This window comes from Melitaea cinxia, chromosome 7 (genome assembly GCF_905220565.1).
Source record: "Melitaea cinxia chromosome 7, ilMelCinx1.1, whole genome shotgun sequence".
Taxonomy (NCBI): Eukaryota; Metazoa; Arthropoda; class Insecta; order Lepidoptera; family Nymphalidae; genus Melitaea; species Melitaea cinxia.
Window position 1 is genome coordinate 10894049 of NC_059400.1, and position 20208 is coordinate 10914256.

The window sequence follows — 20208 nt, forward strand, 5'->3', positions numbered from 1 at the left end:
AGCTCCAGGAAATGTGATATTTATTATTTAATTACTACATGTGGTGTCTTGTCTCTTAACTAAACAAAACGTGCGGATTTACACACTGTGCGAGATTTTATAATTTCCTTATACTAAAGTCTGGCTGAGATTAACGGGTTTAACCTTTTCGCCGTAACAGACGTAGAGAAGGTCCGGGTTTTAATGTCCTCAGTTTACTTCATTTAAATTATCTTCTTAAAAAAAGTAAATTAAAATAAACTTTGCTTAAATTTATTTTTAGTTTTCTATTTTGTTATGTTGGTGCGTAGCTGTCGAACAATATGTTGATTAATTTTAAAACAAAATAAGCTGTTTTCTTGTTTTTTACTCAGTAAAAATAATATCAGCTTTAAAAGGTGTGCGTGTCTAATAAAAACATAAATTGACGCTTGCTATTCGTATTAGTACAGCTAATGCTGATATACTATCTCTATCTGTCTATAACTCTATCGTCGTCTCAGTATCACTGTTGTTTCGTTGTTTCAAACAATTTCACTTCCCAATTCTTTTCTTACTGCACGCCTCTATCGCCTCTTATAGAGTAAACTACAACAAAATTTCAAACTAGCTCAAACCGCCAAAAACTTATATGAAGTCGGCCTGTCATGTAATAATTTTTAATTCCCCCTTGTGGTAAAATTTTAGAGTTAGCTTCCCCATACCCAAAAATCGTGTACATTTCTTTATGCAAGATATACTGAACTTTTCATATTTTTTTTTAAGTACAGGTAATTAATATAAGTAAATGAAAACAATGAAATAAAAAAAATACTTTCTCACAAATAATGGACGACCCTTAATTATACCCTTTATTTACACATTTGGTAGCTTAAATTAAACCAGTTTCAATCTTCATATGGGTACCACTTTAAAATTATCTGAACAGTTTTTTATCATCAGTAATCCGCAGTTTGAAATCAAGATTAAGGTTAATCAAATTTTGATTAATGATTATACAATCTGAACCGACATACATTTTCCTATCCTGCAAACTGTCAAACGAAATCGAAAAAGTTACAAATATTTCAAATTAATAATATGAAATATTTGTAGCTTTTTTCGGATATTTTTCCTATTTTCTTAACTTATTTTTTTCCGTAATGGCCAAGTTTCCAAAATTATTAGAACACTTAAAAAGAAATTGGCTGGAAGTGGTCCAGCCATTTTAGAGCTTAGAACTTAGCAAAACATAGTGATTTATTTTTAGTTCATATCTATACTAATAAATGGAGAGCCGGTTTATATATATAATCGGCCTGTCGGGATGGACCGAGATGACTACGATTCAAATCCCCATGTCTCCAGATCGATTATTTCTTTTTTTTCTAATTGCACTCATGATTTTTTATTTAAATAACCAGTTCATATTTTTTATTATTATGTCAGTAAAATCGGAAAATCTTATTCATATTTTATCAATATGTAATCGTTATATTGGCTATATATAACTTCCTACGATTCCCAAAAAACACGATTTACTAAAAATACCGAGCTATGCTCGGTCACTTATGTACTTAGATTCAACTCGAAAAGTAAAGTTAAATCTCTCAAATGAGACCACATGTCACGTACCACCCTACAAATAAAAATAATAATATCAAAATCGGTCCAAAACCACTTATCCACACTGAGTAACTTTTTAAAAGGCGCAATTTAGTAGAATTTAATAGTTATTTTTATAAAAACTCTCTATACACCACATTTTTAGTTTTGATTTCAGGCTGCAGTATAAATAACCTATCAGGCGAACTTATAGCTGCTGTATATATTTCATACAAACTATTAACCCCAATTAAACCCCCTTAGCGCCGTAATATCGCAAAATCCGTTGTTAGCGGACGTCTACTAACTATAATCTACCTCCCTGCCAAATTTTATCTTTGTCCATCCTGGGGGGATGGACCATCCAGCGGTTATTGAGTTCTCGTGATGAGTGAGTCAGTGACCTTTTTCTTTTATATATATATATAGATTAAGATGCATTGTTTGGACACCTCCTCACCATCTATAGAGCATACATTTTAAATTTCAAGTCTCTTACTTCAAAAACATAAGGCTTTCATACAAACTTCCATCCCCCGTTTTATCCCCTTAGAAGTCGAGTTTCATAAAATCCGTTCTTAGCGGATGTTTACGCTCTATAAGGAACCTACCTGGCAAATATTAAGTTTGTAGCTGTTATAGTTTCGGAGATTTCGTGATGAGTGAGTCAACCTACCATCCCCCGTTTTAACCCCAAAATGGAGTTAATTTCTAAAGATACATTATTTGGACACCTTCTCGCTATCTACAGATCATACATTTTAAATTTCAAGTCTCTTACTTCAAAAACATAGGACTTTCATACAAACTTCCAACTCACCTTTTACCCCCCTTAGGGGTCGAGTTTCGTAAAATCCGTTCTTAGCGGATGTTTACCTCCTATAACGAGTCTACCTGCCAAATTTCAAGTTTGTAGGTGTTATAGTTTTCTTTCACTTTTATATATTATATAGATATATGTTCATGTTTACTATATATATACGAGTATATATATAAAGTAAACATGAACATTCAGCTTTATTTATTCTAAATTTTATTTGTTTAGGACAATTGATAACGGTTTGTACCACTTCAAATAACATTAAGAACAACGCTCTTGGTGTCCGCCCTAATTATGTTGATATACACAACTCATTGTGAAACATTGTTTCCGGCACAGAAAATTATTAGAAGTTTGTTTAAGGTAAAAATTACCTTATTACGAAAAAATAAACAACAAAAAGTTCCTACTTGAATTGAAATTATGTTAACATGCTCATCGCAACGATTACTACTTTTAATTAAAACAATGTTATGAAATCTTTATTAATAAACTTCTTCATTTCAGTCTTAATGTCTTCGAGTTGTGAGTCTAATATAATCTGTTTTTCTAAACCATCGTAACAAGTGCTTGAGTTACATTCTGTAATAAATGAAGTCAACATAATACCACGACATGTCAACATTGTGATATAAAATTTAATTTTCAATATATAATTGTAAATCAAAATAAAAATCGAAAATATCTTCATTAATTTTACAAATTAAAATTTTAATTATTTTTAAAAGTGATTCAACCGACGGTTCAGAATGCAGATTCTGCAGATGAAAAACTGGCAAGAAACTCCGCAGATACTTTAAAAAAAACATATAAACTGTTTTTTATACTATCTTGGATGAAATACAGCGTCACTATAATATATTTAAGATGGTCGACTCCTAACTGCGTTCCTCCAAATTCTGTAGGTGTAATAGATCAATTACCGTGTAAAAAAATTCTAACCCATTTTGAGATTTTACTTTGCTTAAAAAGTCATATATATTCAGAGAACATTACTTATATTCGCTTGGCGTTCGCCTCGGACCAGAGCGTCAAATAATTGAAACAGATCGCCTCCCGCTTTGTTGCAAGTTAAGATTTAATATGAGTGTAACTCTTTGCAACGATCTATGAGCTCTTTTCTTGTGTTTTCTTTTTAAGTGGACACATTTAATGTCTCAATTTATCTAGACTTCTAACGCTTAGTAGTAGCGGTTACGCTTGGTTAGTCTTTCCATGGCAAATTTTGTTATTGTTTTGATGGAAATTATGTAAGTCTACCACCTAATCAGTCAGAATACATACCGACATAAAAAATAATACAAGGAAATTGACGACTGATTGAAGTTTCGTGTCGATCACGATTACTCTTGATGTTTAAATTAATAATATATCAAACTTTTGATGCTAGGTAAAGATTAACTATATTTCTGAAATATTGTAAAATATATATTTAATTAGACATCCGATGTAATTTCAAACACATTATTACGATTGTAAAATGAGTAGAGACATTTTTCATTATCGCTTTATTCCTGTGAACCGTAGCGTGATATTTAATAGCCTACAATCTTCCTTACTAAAAAGGTTTTCTGATTTAAAATGGGTTTTGATGGAAACTGGTAATTAATTACAAGGATTAGCACGTTGAAGTAAACTGAATTAGTTTTATATTTATATTCTTATTAAAATTAAATGGAAAAATATAACATCATTTAGTATGATTTTTTCTTTTTAAGTTTCCATTTTAATATCACGTTTAGTATGTGATTTTTCCACGTTTTGCACACGATTACACACGATATTAAAAATAAACAATACGTTCAAAAACAAATTAAAAGTTTCGATCTTAGTTGAAACTGTATATTAATTAGAATATAGTTATTAGCTTTATAATATATACGACTAGATAAACTAAATTACTTTTGAATATTGCACAAAATAAAGGAGTTTATATAAAAAATAAAAATCCTTTAGCTTTGTCATATTAGTAACAATATTACAAAAACTAGAATGTATCATAGCATGCTAAAAACAAAAACTATGTACAGTAAAAATGCCTCAGGACAATTTTTATTATATTTATCGACATTAACGAGCTTATAAAGTGTTTAGGCATTATTCCTGTAACTGTTAAATTATAAAAAAATAAAGCTCGTAAAAGAAAACATAATGTAGTCAATTATTAATTTATCAAAACACTCAGTGATTATTGAATAAAAAATAGCCGCACGTGTCTAGTTTAGTTTTATACCTATAAATGTGTTTTTTCTTTACGTTTCTATTACTAATTTTCATGCAGCTTATTGACTAATCAAGAATTATTGTAAATTAACAAAATATACGTATTAAGAGATAAATATTAAACACAGATTCTATAAAACTAATGTTATTAAATCATTAACAAACATAACACAAACTTAATCAATCACATATGTAGTCTAGGATATATGGTCGACATACATTCCTTCCAGCGTGTCGGTCTCTGTATGAACTTGAACAAAACGAAAGTTATGTTTAACAACCAAGTCATACCGAGACCGGTATTGGTCGATGGTACCCTTCTCGAAGTTGTTCAGGATTATATTTACCTAGGCCATACTATCCAACTAGGCCGCAACAACTTCGAGAAGGAGGCCGACAGGAAGATTCGGTTGGGTTGGGCGGCGTTTAGCAGGCTTCGTCGAGTCTTCACTTCAAAGATTCCGCAGTGCTTGAAGACAAAAGTCTTTGAGCAATGCGTCCTGCCTGTGTTAAGCCGAAACGTGGGCATTGATGAAGGGACTGGTCCACAAATTTAAAGTCGCTCAACGTGCAATGGCACGGGCTATGCTTGGGATTTCTCTCAAAGATAGGATTAGAAATGAGACTATCCGCGAGAGAACGAAAGTAACCGACATAGCCCACAGAATTAGCAAGTTGAAGTGGCAGTGGGCTGGTCATCGTGGCCTTGGAGTAGACGGATCCTGGAGTGGAGACCGCGTCTTGGCAAACGCAGTGTGGGACGTCCTCCGGCCCGTTGGACCGACGATCTACGTAAGATTGCCACTATAGGCTGGATGAGGATTGCGGAAAACCAGGATGTCTGGCGCGAACTTGGGAGGCCTATGTCCAGCAGTGGACTGCCATAGGCTGAAGTGATGATATGATGCAAATTGAAGAATTAAGGTAGGTAATGTTAAAGTAGATGTGTAGAGTGTTTTGTGGGGGTGAACCTAGCTAAAAATACTGCGAGTGCGTGAGAAGGTCTATATCTAAAACAAGTCAAGGACATTTAATTTTTTACAAAAATACATTTAAAATTAATGCTGAGGTACATTTGTGTATTCCAAATTTATAATTATACGAAAATTTTGCATCAGAACGTCAAGGTTTATGTTTTAACTTTACTCTCACGAAAAAGCGATAAAACCAGTGCCGTTTAGTTGATGATTGCTACGTCACTATCATGCACGCTAAAACTGTATATTCTCAAGAAGCACTCTGTGCCAAGATTAGTTGGAATATCTATATGGTAGAATATATCAAGGAATATCTAGGCAGTTCTTAAAAAAAGGGCGTAAGGGGTCTACGAACCTCCGGTCACAACGAAGTTCCTTTCGTTTTTGGTAGTTTCGTTGATGTACAGTCATAATTTATAGTAAAAAATAATCAAGTTAACAGAGTTAAATTGAAAAATTTGCAAATAAAATATAGGTATTTATTTCTATGTAATGATTTAATGTAAAGAGTAAAAGGTATACGGAAAAAAAACGCAAACTACACATGGAATATTTAAATAAAATTAAAAAAAGATAAAACTAAAAAAAAATTTAAAAAATTATAAAATAAATACTGAAAAATAGAGGATAATTAAGTTACTAACTAATAAAAATTTAAGACCTATACAAGTTTTAAGTATTAATTATAATTTTTAAAAAACATTAATTCCCTATTACTTATTATAAAAATAAACAAAAGTTATGATTTATCTTATCATAATTTTTATTCACAGTAGTAATTGGTTTGTTGTTAATTAAAATATGACACATATGTTTGAGATCTAATTTTATACTATTGCAAAAAATGTCGAGAAAGTCTTGTTATGCTTCTTTCGATCTCGCCTTCGATCGGGGCTCTTTTTTCAATTTCTCATTCCGATCAGTGCGTATACCGCGCGGTAAGGGACTTCGTTCCAACTACCACATTGATATTCCTCGTGTGTTAAATATAGCCTCCCATAAAATTAGTCACAACTATAAACATATCCAATATGTTGATCGTCCTAAAACTGCCAATGTAGGTATCACCGTTAGATGTGCGTCAGCGCGAAGTTTGACTTAATTAATGTCCTAATAATACTATGGTTAAGCTGTGCGTTTGTTTGCAGTCCGACAGGAGAACGAGCGGTTGATGCACGACGTCCTCCAGGCGGGAATCGCCAATCGCACCCACTCGGCATCGCGCTGACGCCGCGCTACTCGCCGCGCCCGCGGCTCGACAACATTCGACCCGCTGCCGCGCCGCCCGAGGAGCCACCGGACTTCACTCCAGTCGTGGACGTCCCATTCACTCCCTACGAACACGACACAGAGCCTGTGCCTACGGCGCACTCCCTCGGCACAACGGTGAGCGAAGCCGACGCAGGCCCAGCGTGATTCGGTCCAAGCGCACTAGCTTCGGTTCCTGGCCTGCTAATATTATTCGTATGGATATACTACGCATAAACGCATAAACTGTGGCAAACGAGTGCGGGTTCCATTTTTGAAGTGAGTGGCTGAGAGTGTAGCTAGATTTTGCAAAATTGTGAATCAATAAATACGAAATGTTATTTGTTATTATAGGTACACATATAATATATAATGATATTGTACGATGGAGATAGAAAGTCTGTATCTACTCCCATTATTAAGATAAGGATATAAATTAAATTATATTAGTCGGTGGTTAAACTATGAAAATAACCTCTTAATTGTACGGAAGAAAGAAACGAAAATTACATTAAGGTATAAACGTAAATATATAACACATAAATCAATGATAATAATAATTAAAGTGCACTATTAATCTGCGAACAATAACGATCAATTTTGCCAGGAAATTTATATTATATAAAATAACTTTTCTAACTTACGGGATCAATTAACTTGATAACTACAAGTGTAATTTAGTCAATTTTAATATTTGCTTTCGAAGGTCAATTTATACGAGCTATATTATTTTAAATCTTGAGATACGATTACTATAAAAAAAAATATAACTGATTATACATTTAACAATTACTCTTTCTTTTAATATTATCGCACAGAAATATTAGGCAACATGTCGAGATCCATAAATACGATAACCTAAGCCAGAATATTTGGCCAGACAGGTATCCATTAACCATTTCAGAGACGAGGTCCTGGTTTTCGAGTCCAAACACACTTATATTTATCTATAAATCTATCTATTTAAAGTCATTAATCTGTTATACGTGCTAGTATATTCTCCAATCCGACAATATTTCGTGTCGCGATTTAGTCACAATCATAGAGCGTAGAGATGCAACGTCTACGCAAACGCAATCAAAAACAGAGGACCGACATTATTACGTAGCTGCAAGAAAAAATCTCACACTTTACTGGGACAATGTCTTAACCTAAAGCTGAATACATTGAAATTGTTAAAGCTATAGCTATTAAAGCTATATACACATTTTCCGGAATATATACAGCCTCATAGAAGTAACTCTTCTACTGACGGACATATGAGTCATGTCATTCTCTATTTTATGGGTGGATGTTTATTATACTTAGCTTTCTATGTTGCGTATGTCATTTGTGAAAAAACTTCAGTGCAATACAAAGAATACGATTAGATTAATCGTTACATTGCTACAATCGTAATATTTGATGTTGTACAAAAGCTTTTAATTTATGTTTCTCTTTTCTATACAATATTTAAAAATAAATGTCATTGATTTCATTGATTTGTTTTACTATTTTAAGTATACATTTTTATGGACAGGATATATTTTTATGGTATTTGAATGCTATTATTTCATAATAAATAGACTTTTTATTAAAATCAAAATATTTATTATATTATGATGTGTACGTGAACATTGTTCTACTAATTCCATTTAATAAAATAAAACAAATAAATCATGTCTTTTGAGAAACTGTAGTGTATTTTAAAACAAAGAAGTCTGTCTGTCAAGTCTAGTCAATGAGCTTCTAACCCGTGCTTTTATCTGATAAGAATAAGAGCTTTTGTATTGTAGTTATTGTAGAAATTATCAATATTGTTATACAGAACGATGAGAATTGAACGCTATCTATTCTTATTATTGTAAAGAGTAAAATCAATGTGCATGCTTCAATAGTGTTGTCGTATTCAACCGCTAACTTGAATGCACGCGAGTGACTGAATATAGCACATTTAACGCTGTCATTTATGGTATTTTTTATTGTTACAAGTTTACTACATAATTTTCATTAATATATACTGTATATTAATGACAATTATTATTTATATTATATTATACATATAATAATCGTATGGCGGAAGATATTAAATATACCATTATACAACTTAACTCTTTAGTAACCTTCTTTATGAACATGTACTAGGACAAGTATTTTTCAGCCAATCCGTTTGCTATTTAGTTTTTAACGTACTAAACTAAAATTAAAATATTTTATATGCATTAAAGAGATGGGTGAAGATTCTTTTAGTTCGGATTTTCTACTAGCACATAATATATCAGTCTTGACAGCGCTATCAAAAATACCATCAAGAATATGTTTATATTTTATAATTATGCAAATATATTAATAATTGAATATGATTAAAGTTAAATAAAGTGGTTTAATATTTTTTGTATTGTTATTAATATTAAACTGTTATATATGATTCGATCTGACATGTAACATTTTTAATAATTTGAAATAAAAAGTTTTGTTATTTGCGTCGTATATAAATAAATTGTGTTGATGTTCTACAAAGAAAAATGTTATTTAAATTGTCGTTTTAGCTATAGCTAAATGCAAGGCCCTGTATTTTTAAGCTGTTCCTATAATGGACGTTAAATTTTTACTTATGAAATAAAGTCACAAAACGTAATTTAAGTAAATATATATTAACTATTGATGTTTAATTTAATACATAGATAGGTCTAAGGTGAATGTTCGCATATGTAATACCTGTGTATGTTTGTTAACCTTTTAGATAGTACATCCGTCTATAAACACTGTCTGTAGAAAACAAATGATGTATTGGTGGGCATATTATACAAATTAAATGTTCCATGTAAATTAGCTTAATTGTTTCATGTTAACTCAGACAGAAGTATTCGTATTGATTTTTTTTGTGACAAGTAAAAGTTACGTGTTAATTGTTAAACTTTTATTTTTATTCGGAAAGAACACAATATTTTGCTTTAATTGAAACTTGTTTTCATTAAGCTTACAATATACATTAAAATTATATAACGTATATTTCACTGTATTATTTTTATACACATGTTCGTAAATGTTCAAAGTATACCCGAATTTTTAACCAGACGTACGGATAGTTCGATCAAATATCTGTTGAAAGTAAATGTACGTTAGTCTTAATCGTGATTTGCATCCTCTACCGTCTCCGAGTGATACGTTAAGCTACGTGTTCAAGTGTTATTCGTAATATCAAAGATTCTCGCCTCGAACGAACTGTCTCACAAGTTGGCTATACTATAAATCTATTCCAGTCTAAGTGTGACCTATTAACGTATACTTAGTGTTAGACGAATTTTAAAAAGCAAAGAATTTTATAGTTGTTTGTTGTAAATGTCAGTTTTAATTAATCTATTTTACAAAAAAAAAATGTTTAATAAAATACTTTATAAATAAGAGAAGTTGTATCATTTACGATTCTTTTTAATTGTGCTGAAATTCGTCAAGTTGGTTATTATGTCGGAGATTTGCTCTCAAAGGGGAAACTTGGGAGAAAGGCCGGGTTTGAAAAGGTAGGATGGAGAGGAGTCGCATTCCTGCCGAGGCGCCATTTCAACTATGCGACGGCTGCTGCGATGTTACCAGCTCAGGCACTTCATGTACATCGATACATTACAAATTTTGCATGCCTTCAATATCTTACTGATCTTATTTTAAAAATTAGTTCAGGTTTAAGACTTCTTAAATATATATTCCTATTTTATTTGAGGTCTTTATTAAAGTTATATTCGTTAAATTCTTTATATATTTTTTTGTTACAATGATAATTGAGCCAATTTAATAATGGAATATCTAATATAAATATGCGTGGCCCCTGACTTAAAGAATGAAAATATAATTTTATTGATTTTCCTATTTAAATTATATAAAGCTGTGTAGCTTGCAATATAATAACAACATTTTGAATGTGTTAAATCTGCGTATAATGTTCAAACCTAAACGTTTCTTGTGGCTTCTTCCTGATAGGTATAAAGATAGTTAGCACCTTGATTAAGGTTGTGTTACGTTTGCCGCTTCGATTCCTTAATTCAAAGCGTTGTTAACTTTTGAGACCAATGATCTCGAATTTCATTTAAATTCTCTAATTTTTTTCTCTCTTAATTCATTTCATTTTAATTCTCTAATATAAATTATTTTATAAACGAACTAGTATATATTAGAATAATGATGAAATAACAACAATAAAATATGTTTTTTTTGCAACAGTTTTATAATATAGGTAAGTATATATAATATATAATAACTAACATGTGCATACTTATTATTTTTTTCTCATAACATGCGCGAATAAATTTTATACATTACTGTCATGTTGTAAATAATAAAGGACAAAATATAATTATTTTGGTATATTATGAAGCAGTAACATGATAATACTTTTTCTCTTTAAGGGTTTATTTAATAAAGTTCTGTTGTAATTAAACACAACACTGTACTAGAAAATTTTAAATTAAAATATGCTCTGGACAAAGAATTTGGTTTTCGTTTTGCGAATGTTTTCGCAGCTTAACAAGGAACCTTTATTTGTCCGACGCCAGTGTAAAATACTTTTTCACAGTTTTCAAGTACATATGTATTTTGACCGATTTCCAAAAAGGAGGAGGTTCTCAAATCGACTATATTTTTTATGTATGTTACATATGCTTATAATATTTTAATAGAAAGATGATGCTGATGCTTGTTTTGTAGACCCATTTAAATTTGGTTGAGATATAACGAGTACTTACTTTTTGAATAATCTGACGCGTATTTACCTGACTATTTTTTTGTCTTCCTACGTTGTATAACTGATCAACGTAATTAAAGTCGGTTTTTTTCATTTTCGAGCAAACACAATTTTTTTTTAATAGGTGCTAGTTATTGTTACAAAATTATTACTTTATTCAAATACTAAATTTATATACTTTTTGGGTATAAAAAGACAGCTACATTTTTTTCTGTAAAAATTTAAAAGTAGTGTATACAAAACGCCTCTTTTTTACAGTAGGTCACCAACAATACGATAGACGAAAGTTTGAACGTTGTCTGTTTCAAAGCAACTTCACGAGCAGAATAAAACGGATGCATTGTATTTTTAAAATAAGCATATCGCTAAAACATTCTAGAGCGATTTACATTGTGATAATATTGCATTACTTTTAATTTTTTGAGTTTAATTTATTGATTGATAAGTCACGTCTCTGTTGATTCCCATGTGATTGTTGAACATTTTATATATTTTGAAATTGAAGAAAATGGAATAAAATCATTTAATTTGTATACAAAAATATTTAAATATATTCTTTATTTATATATTCACAAATATTGTAAATTTTGTAACTTTAAGGATTATAATGTAAGCCTAAATGAATTAATATCCAGCTTTATGAAGCGTGAATAATAAACACAAATTAAGAGGAAGGTACTGTAAAATGCAAATGATTTACAACAAATTGCCATAAATACGGTTACAGCTCATGTTACAGATTTTGTATGTGTTACTTTATGTAATAACATTACATAAGTAACATTACATATTATTATAACATATTAACATTACATAAATTACATTTTATTTAATGTAATAACATTCGACCGTTATAAAGTGTCGGATACCTCGACATTGTTTCGAGTACCTCATACAAAAACTATTAACAAATCCATATATTTAAGCTGTCTAATGATACCTTACTCGTGACAAAACGGTTTAACTACAATTAGCTAAGAAAAGTAAAAATAACAGTCAATTTATTGCTGTATATATTAAGAAAAAAGATTTTATTTTTATTTGAAACATTTAAATCGAAGACATATTTAAATGTACACAAACGACAAAAAATAAACGCACTATTAAGAAAAAAAATGTTACCATCTGCCTAGTCATATATATAAATAATATCTTTCTATGTATAGCTTTCGGCATGTGAGTAAGTGTACTTAAGTCGGGCACAATAAAATTAATGTTCCACAATTGATTCTTAGGATTGACACACTTCGTTTTCAACGTACACTTTTTACGCCCGTAATTTTATTGAAAAAAAATAAAAAAATAAAAAATCTAAGCGGCAACCGGTAAAATTCCACCCTACGGCGAGTATTGAAGAAGGACAAAACAGGAAATATTTTGCTCAAATTAGGAGCAGCCCAGCTGCTGGGAAGTACATCACCCTTTCAAAAGATTAGTGTTCATGTGGTGAATTAGGTAGTCAGAGCTCTTGAAGAGAGACGGGGGTAATTTCGGTAACGCGTTTGCTGAAATATTCCTGGTGTAGCAGGTTAAGGTATCCGGTTACCATCAGGCAGACTGTATGTTTGTTTGTCACGCTTGTAGCAAACAATATAGTATAACCGGATATATCATCAATATAGAAATAGATAAATATGTACGTGGTGATTGTTTAAAAATAATTTGCTACGTTACGTAAACGTATTTCCGCGTTGTTTAAATTGAAATGAGAAATAAAAAATGCTAATAATAATGCTAAATATATTTGCAGATTTATGTATGCCGATATATTTCTTTGAAAGCTTCAATGAGTTTACAAATTTATCAGTTAAAGTGATTATTGCTCTGTGGTCATGTAACATATGTATTATATTTATTTTATAATGATCCCTAAATAACATTTTTCTGGTATGAAATACATTTTCCTGTTAGGTATTACTTTAGTAATCAACATAGTTTATCTTGAAAAATTTAAGGATTACGATGTTTTTTTTTCTGAAATTATGAAGTGTTAGTCGCTATAATATTTTATATCAGTATTTGATTGCTATTTCCAAAATCAAAATGTATTAATTTTCATGATGAGTAATCAAAAAAAATTTTTTTTGTTTATTTTAAATATATAGATTAGCGCTTGACTGCGATCTCACCTGATGGTAAGTGAAGATGCAGCCTAAGATGGTGCGCGCTTGCCTAGAAGATGCCTATTCACTCTTTTTTTATGTCACTAGGTCGGCAAACAAGCGTACAGCTCACCTGATGGTAAGCGATTACCGTAGCTTATACCTGCAACACCAGAAGCATCGCAACCGCGTTGCCGACCCAATCCCCAATCCCCCCAGGAGCTCTGGTCACCTTACTCACCAACAGGAACACAATACTGCTTAAAAACAGTATTATTTTGCTGTGATCTTCTGTAAGGTCGAGGTACTACCCCAGTCGGGCTGCTCCATATTTTGAGCAGGAAATTCCTGCTGTGCCCTACCTCAGTGAAACTCTCTTGATTTGAAGATACCCAAGTTATAATTAGTTGGAAAAACGAAAGCTGGAAGGGTATTCCCAATTATTGCGGTGCGTATTAAGAACGAAGAAGCAAAGCGCTTAGTGCAAGATCATGCGATGCCTTGCGGGTCGGTGGTAGAAAGATGATGGTGGAACCAAATGAGTTCTTGAGCACACTCTCCGAAATATATCCTGTAAAATACCGACAGAGAGGCAACCTTGCGCGGATGTTCCAGACTTTAAAGTCTAAAAGCAGTAATAAAAATAAAAATATTAAACTTAAATTTGTTGAACACACTAAATAATTACAAAAAAAAAGTACTAAATAGTTACAGAAAACGTGACCCATAATCATTTAGATATTTCTTTCGTCGCAACTCTTAGGTCTAAGTAATTCGTCTACAGAGATATAATTTGGGATACGTGACGAGTATTATATTAACGGAGAACGTTTGCCCGATTCAACAATTTCCGCAGCGACCCCTGAGGCTGTCCTGGCTGTTCCTGACATGAGACGGGGCAATGTGTTGACGCATGCTACGTGCCATTGTAATACCCGTTATTAACTCAAGGAATCAGCGTCAATTTATCATCTTTTGCCTCGAAACGACTAATTAGAATAGTCTCAGCAAGAACAGGATTGCAATTATATTAAAATTGCGTCAAATTTACAAGTATCATTAGATTATCCAGAACTTGAATTTGTTTTTTATTTTACTTCTTATATTTTAATTACATATGTAATGCGCGTACATACATACATTTCAGGGATCTTTAGTTATATGCAGCAATTAGTATTAATATTTCACTTTATAGACGTTTTTAGGGCTAGGTATAGTATTGAAAGGTTATGCAGAAATACGTTGTCAGAGTATCTTATATATTAAGACCAATTAAGATTTAAAAAAGGGCTAGGATTTTTTTTGTTACGTGAAACGTAATCTATAATACGTACAGATCGTTATCGTATAATGTTTATCTTTCAAAAGGTTTAGTGTAATTGATTTGCATCATAATGACGTGATGATGGTTTTTAATTTCCCAACACCTTACCAAAAATCTTAAAAATGATAATAGACAATTCCTTTTCCAATTCCTTTCCCTTCTAAATTTAGTTCTGCTATCTTTAAAAGAAACGTATGAAAGTTTTTTTCAAAGGATTTTGACAAGAAATAAATAAATATCTCAGCGTTTTTGAACTCCATCCATAAAAGAGAATGAAAGATAAAATGAAAGTTTTTGTAAGGGCTAATGGAAAACATAAAAGTTTTTTTATGGGTTTTGGTTAGAAATAAACAATTACGTGTATCGGCAATTTTGGAAAGATCTTCTGTAATGAAGAAAAATGTGGGACAACATTTTTTATTCTAGTCTGTAAAAAAACATATTTTATCAGTTTTGGAAGTGGGCCTTGACAGAATTGTTATTATTTTAGCTATTATTTTTAATCATACATGCGCGTATCAGTTTTTTATACTGCTTGGTAATTCGGTACTACAATTAAATAAGGTATATTTTTTGTAATTTATTTTATTTAAAATATCTATTGACTTATTTTTGTGTGACGAAAACTGAACGCAACTGCAATTTTAAAGCAAAATATTGTACAAAATTTCGTTGATTTGAGTACTGTAAGCGTGTCGGCTTTAGATAAGTGACTTATATAGAGAGGCACGTAAATTAAATCTGCCTTTAAAATTTTATTATATGGCATGTAGTAAATTTTAAACGAGTTTTGTAAATTTATATATGCTATTGGACGTCTAGTGGTCAAAATTTGACTATAATCAATTTAAATTATAAGTTTAAACATTATTAAGGTTTTAATGAATTTATTATGGTTATGTTTGACATTCAGTGTAGACAAAAAATATTAATCTATAATAATCTATTCTCAATGTGACCTCAGACTAACAATAAACGAAAGAGTAGTATATATGCGTGTGTGTGTAAAATACATGGTAGTGTGTGTAATTTTTTAAAATATTTTAATGTATATTTTATGTATAAGTTTTAAAGATTATTAGCATTCTGCACTTCTTCTCTATATAAACTATAAGTGTGCAAAATTTCATACTCCTCTGTCCGCGCAATTTCCGTAAAAAGGGGTACAAAGTTTTTGCTTCACGTATTAATTTATACATAAATAAATAATAAATAATAATATATATGTATAAAAGTGTTAGGACATTCAGTCGTCGCTACATATCGATAACGACTTGCCATAATTGTGAAGATAAAATTTGGCACGGAGTAGCTTTACAGTTAGTAGACATTCGCGAAACATAAGAACGGGTTTGTGATACTGCAGGATTAAGGAGGCCTAAGAGGTCTCACAAGTTCTTAATATTATTACATAAGTTTTTTGTCCTTGTAGATTTCTCCACCATGCCTCGGAAAGCATGTAAAGCTGTCGGTCCTTTTTGTTATTATATAGGTACACCTAATAGACCTGATAACTATGTTCCTCTTAGTAGGGGGAACGTATCCGTTAACCAGCAGTGGAGCAGCGTGGTGGATTAAGTTTTGACCATTTTTACATAGAGTAAGAGTATGCGGCAGTGGGATGTTAGAGGACGAATTATTAAAAAAATATACTGCTAATTGTAAGTTACGAAAGAATTTTGCACTAAAATTAAATGTACTGTTGAAGTGTGAGTTGAAATGTAACTAATGTTAACAAAAACTCATTTTTTTTCAGTTGGGCAGAAAAGCTGAAAAAACATGTTTCGTCTTTAATAACTTGTCTTTTAATTATGTTACAGCATCGCTACGTACTACTAACATGGAGAAAGAGATCTATACAGTGTGGTGAGATGTTACAAGCTGAATCAATCATCATTATCACTACTTGTGACGTAATCTTTCTTTCCCTCTTCATCTCAAAAGTTTCGACATCTATTTTTGAGGTTTTACATTTTTCAGTTGTACTTGGTTTTCGTGCTGAACAGCATGGATTCACCACATTTCTGGGAGATTAAAGTATAGGCACGATTGCGCTTACCCCATGTTCCGATTTTCTGCTTCAGTCAATTTCTGCTTTAGTAAATTTCTGCTTCAGTCAATTTCTGCTCTAGTTTTTCTCTTGCTCTAGTTTGTATTAGTCTTGTCTAGCCTCACTGAATTTAACTATTTGTACAGTCACTGAAATAAACGAACAAGATACATTGTAATAACTTTCGAAAAAGGTAATACCAGAAATTAGTAGCACTATTAGTAATTGTACCCTGTGCGATACAAAATATATAGTTCGTAATTTGTGAATGAAATTACGTCTAATGAATGTCAGTCACATGTTTTGTTATAATTTGCAGTAAGTTGCAAACTGTATACAATTTTATTACATTAGCTATGAAATTTAATAGCTGTTTAACGTATCTCGACAGTTTTTGTAATAAAATTAAGATTTCATAGAAATTAGTTTGAATTACTTTTGTTTGTATAAAACAATAAATTGACTGAATTATATTTCGGTAATATGATTATTCTGAAATTGAAAATAATACCTCATTGGTTAGTTCATAATTTTAAAATACACAATTGTTTAAGCTATTACTTCTAATTTTTTTAATAGTAAAGGTTTGAAAATAATATTGAAATTGAGTTTTATCTTAATTTATTTATTTCACATTAAGAGGCGACCATTTCAAGTCTCTTAATAGATTCAAACGCCTTAAATAAAAACGGCCTACCTAAATTAAATTTGAAGAGACTATTATAATTATCTCTCGCAGAGGCTGTTCTTGACAAAAAATTATCATCAACATAATGCATCTGCATAATTTAAATAACCAAAATTAATATACAATGTTTTTAAATAAAAAATTTATGGTTCTAATAAAATATACAAATAGTTATAATTTTATTTTATTTTCACTGATTAACATAGATATTCGGATCGGGTGGATATAAAAAGCTTTCTAGTTGAAAGCTTCAACTAAATGTGAAATAATTATAACTAAAAACTGTTTAACTTCGTAATAATATTAGAGCTTGAGTGTTATTTGAGAAAAATAATTTAGATAAATTTCCATCTCCTGCCTACACTATCGTTCGCATTGGTATATATATATATTTTTTATGTTAGTTCTATTTAAGCTTCTTTTTAATCTAATACTATTAAACGAGCAATTCTTGTATTTATGATTAGGGATATAAATCGATATAGCTAAGATTCATTTTGAGAAAATGTCTTTTTATCCCTGTTTCTAGGCAATGAAAAAATGGCGATAATATCGTTAGAATACGAATGAAAATTTCGCAATTGTCAATGAAGTTGTAATAGCTCAGGTGGGGAATCGGCCGGTCGGGATCGACCGAGAAGACCTTGGCACAAATCCCCATGCCTCCAAATCGATTATTTTTTTTCTTTATTTTTCTAATTGGACTCATTATTTTTTATTTAAATAACCAGTTCATGTTTTTTATTATTATGTCGGTAAAATCGGAAAATATTATTCACATTTTATCAATATGTAATTCGTATTTAAATATGATTTCCAAAAATCACGAATTACCAAAAATACCGAGCTAAGCTCGGTCATCCATGTACTAATTATTATGTAAGACAAGTATATACTATGAGATCCGGCTTAAGAAATATATCTGATAGGTTGCATAACGAAATCGCGTACAGACAACGTTAATTAATAAAATTATTACTGAAATATTTTCAGTCTACTCCCTCCATTTGTTTTATATAAAAATATAGCATTGAGGGAGTATAATCTAATTAAAATAAAAAATAAGGCTTGCCTATTTATCCACCTGCACAACTATTGTATTATTTATTGGTATTGCAAGGTACACACAGATACGTTAATATGCCGTTATATAGAAACGGAAGGTTATTTTATTTCTAATTGAATCGTACAAGGTTGCCTTATTAAAAAATTTGATAACCGTATATGGTTGCCTAGATTTAGAGCACCACTTTTTAAATAAAAAAAAAATTAATCAAATTCGGTACAGAACCTTCTGTTTAATTATTATAACAAAGTTTTATTCCGAATATTTCAAAGTTGCTTTGACAATAGCTTATATTACTAACAAGTTAGAGCCTTAAATACCCAGTTAAATACCAGTTATAAAATTGAAAAACAAGATTACCAAGCTCACAGTGAATGTTAAAATAAAGGCTGTCGCTTTTTAGGGTTCCGCACCCAAAGGATAGAAACGGGACTCTATTAAGTTTTTGTAAAGCTTTTAAAAAAACAATATTTATCATAGATATAATTTAATCGTTTAATTATCTGTGTTTTATGAATAGGTTTTAATACAATTTAAGACACGTATACAACACGTTAAAAATTAAAAATAAATGAAAGTTTTACAATATACGTTTTAAAGAGATCTTAAATGAATACTAGGTAATTACAAATTTGCAGTACTTTCTGTTTTCTGATACTAACATTAAAATACTATAAAAGCCTTAATTTCATGCGTGACAGAAAGCTTGAAAAATATCTTCTATGAAATCCACAATGAAACGAAAATTATAAATAAATAAGTAATATTTATCTATTTGTCAATATATTAATCATACATTACATCAAAATTACTAAATTAATTTAATGGTTACTTTGTGTGATTTAAGTTAACTCTGTAAGCTAATACTGATTACTTTTTATGCTCAAATTCGGTACGATTTATGGCCAGTTTCAATACTCTATCTATCTCTAAATTTGCTTACTAGCGATAGATTTTTGACACAATTTATATGGAGTTAACGTCAAAATTCTATCTCTAGTAAGCAAATTTAGAGATAGATAGAGTATTGAAACTGGCCATTAATTGCAACAAAACTGTTGACAGTTGAGACAAGTTAAGTTAAATATAAAATATTATTTAACAGGGACACCACATATTTACCTTACTACCTATTCTTATTACCTACAGAATATAAATTAAAATTTTTTATAATTTTTTGTAAAACAAGTGCAATCACAAACACAGTGGTACGAGATTTTTATACATAAGGTAATGGTGGGTAAGGTGTAAATGATTTACAATAAAGAAGATTGTACAAAGAACATAAAACCTTTTTCATACTAATTAAAGAGATACAAAGTGAGCCTTATGTGCCCATTCTCTGGTTAACCTTGCTCATCACACGTAGTTACTTATCGATTCGGTTGATATTGAGGGTTCACAGTCGACCGAGGGATAAGTTCCGCTCCGTC

General features: G+C 30.8%; 1 protein-coding gene across 1 annotated transcript in view; it reads left to right on the top strand.

The window, feature by feature from the left end:
* Positions 1 to 6811, top strand: part of LOC123655174 — a 114790-nt gene extending 107979 nt beyond the window's left edge. The window contains exon 6 of the mRNA XM_045591009.1: positions 6732 to 6811. Within this exon, the coding sequence (XP_045446965.1) occupies positions 6732 to 6811 (80 nt within the window). The remainder of the gene's footprint in view (positions 1 to 6731) is intronic.
* Positions 6812 to 20208: the final 13397 nt, after the last annotated feature.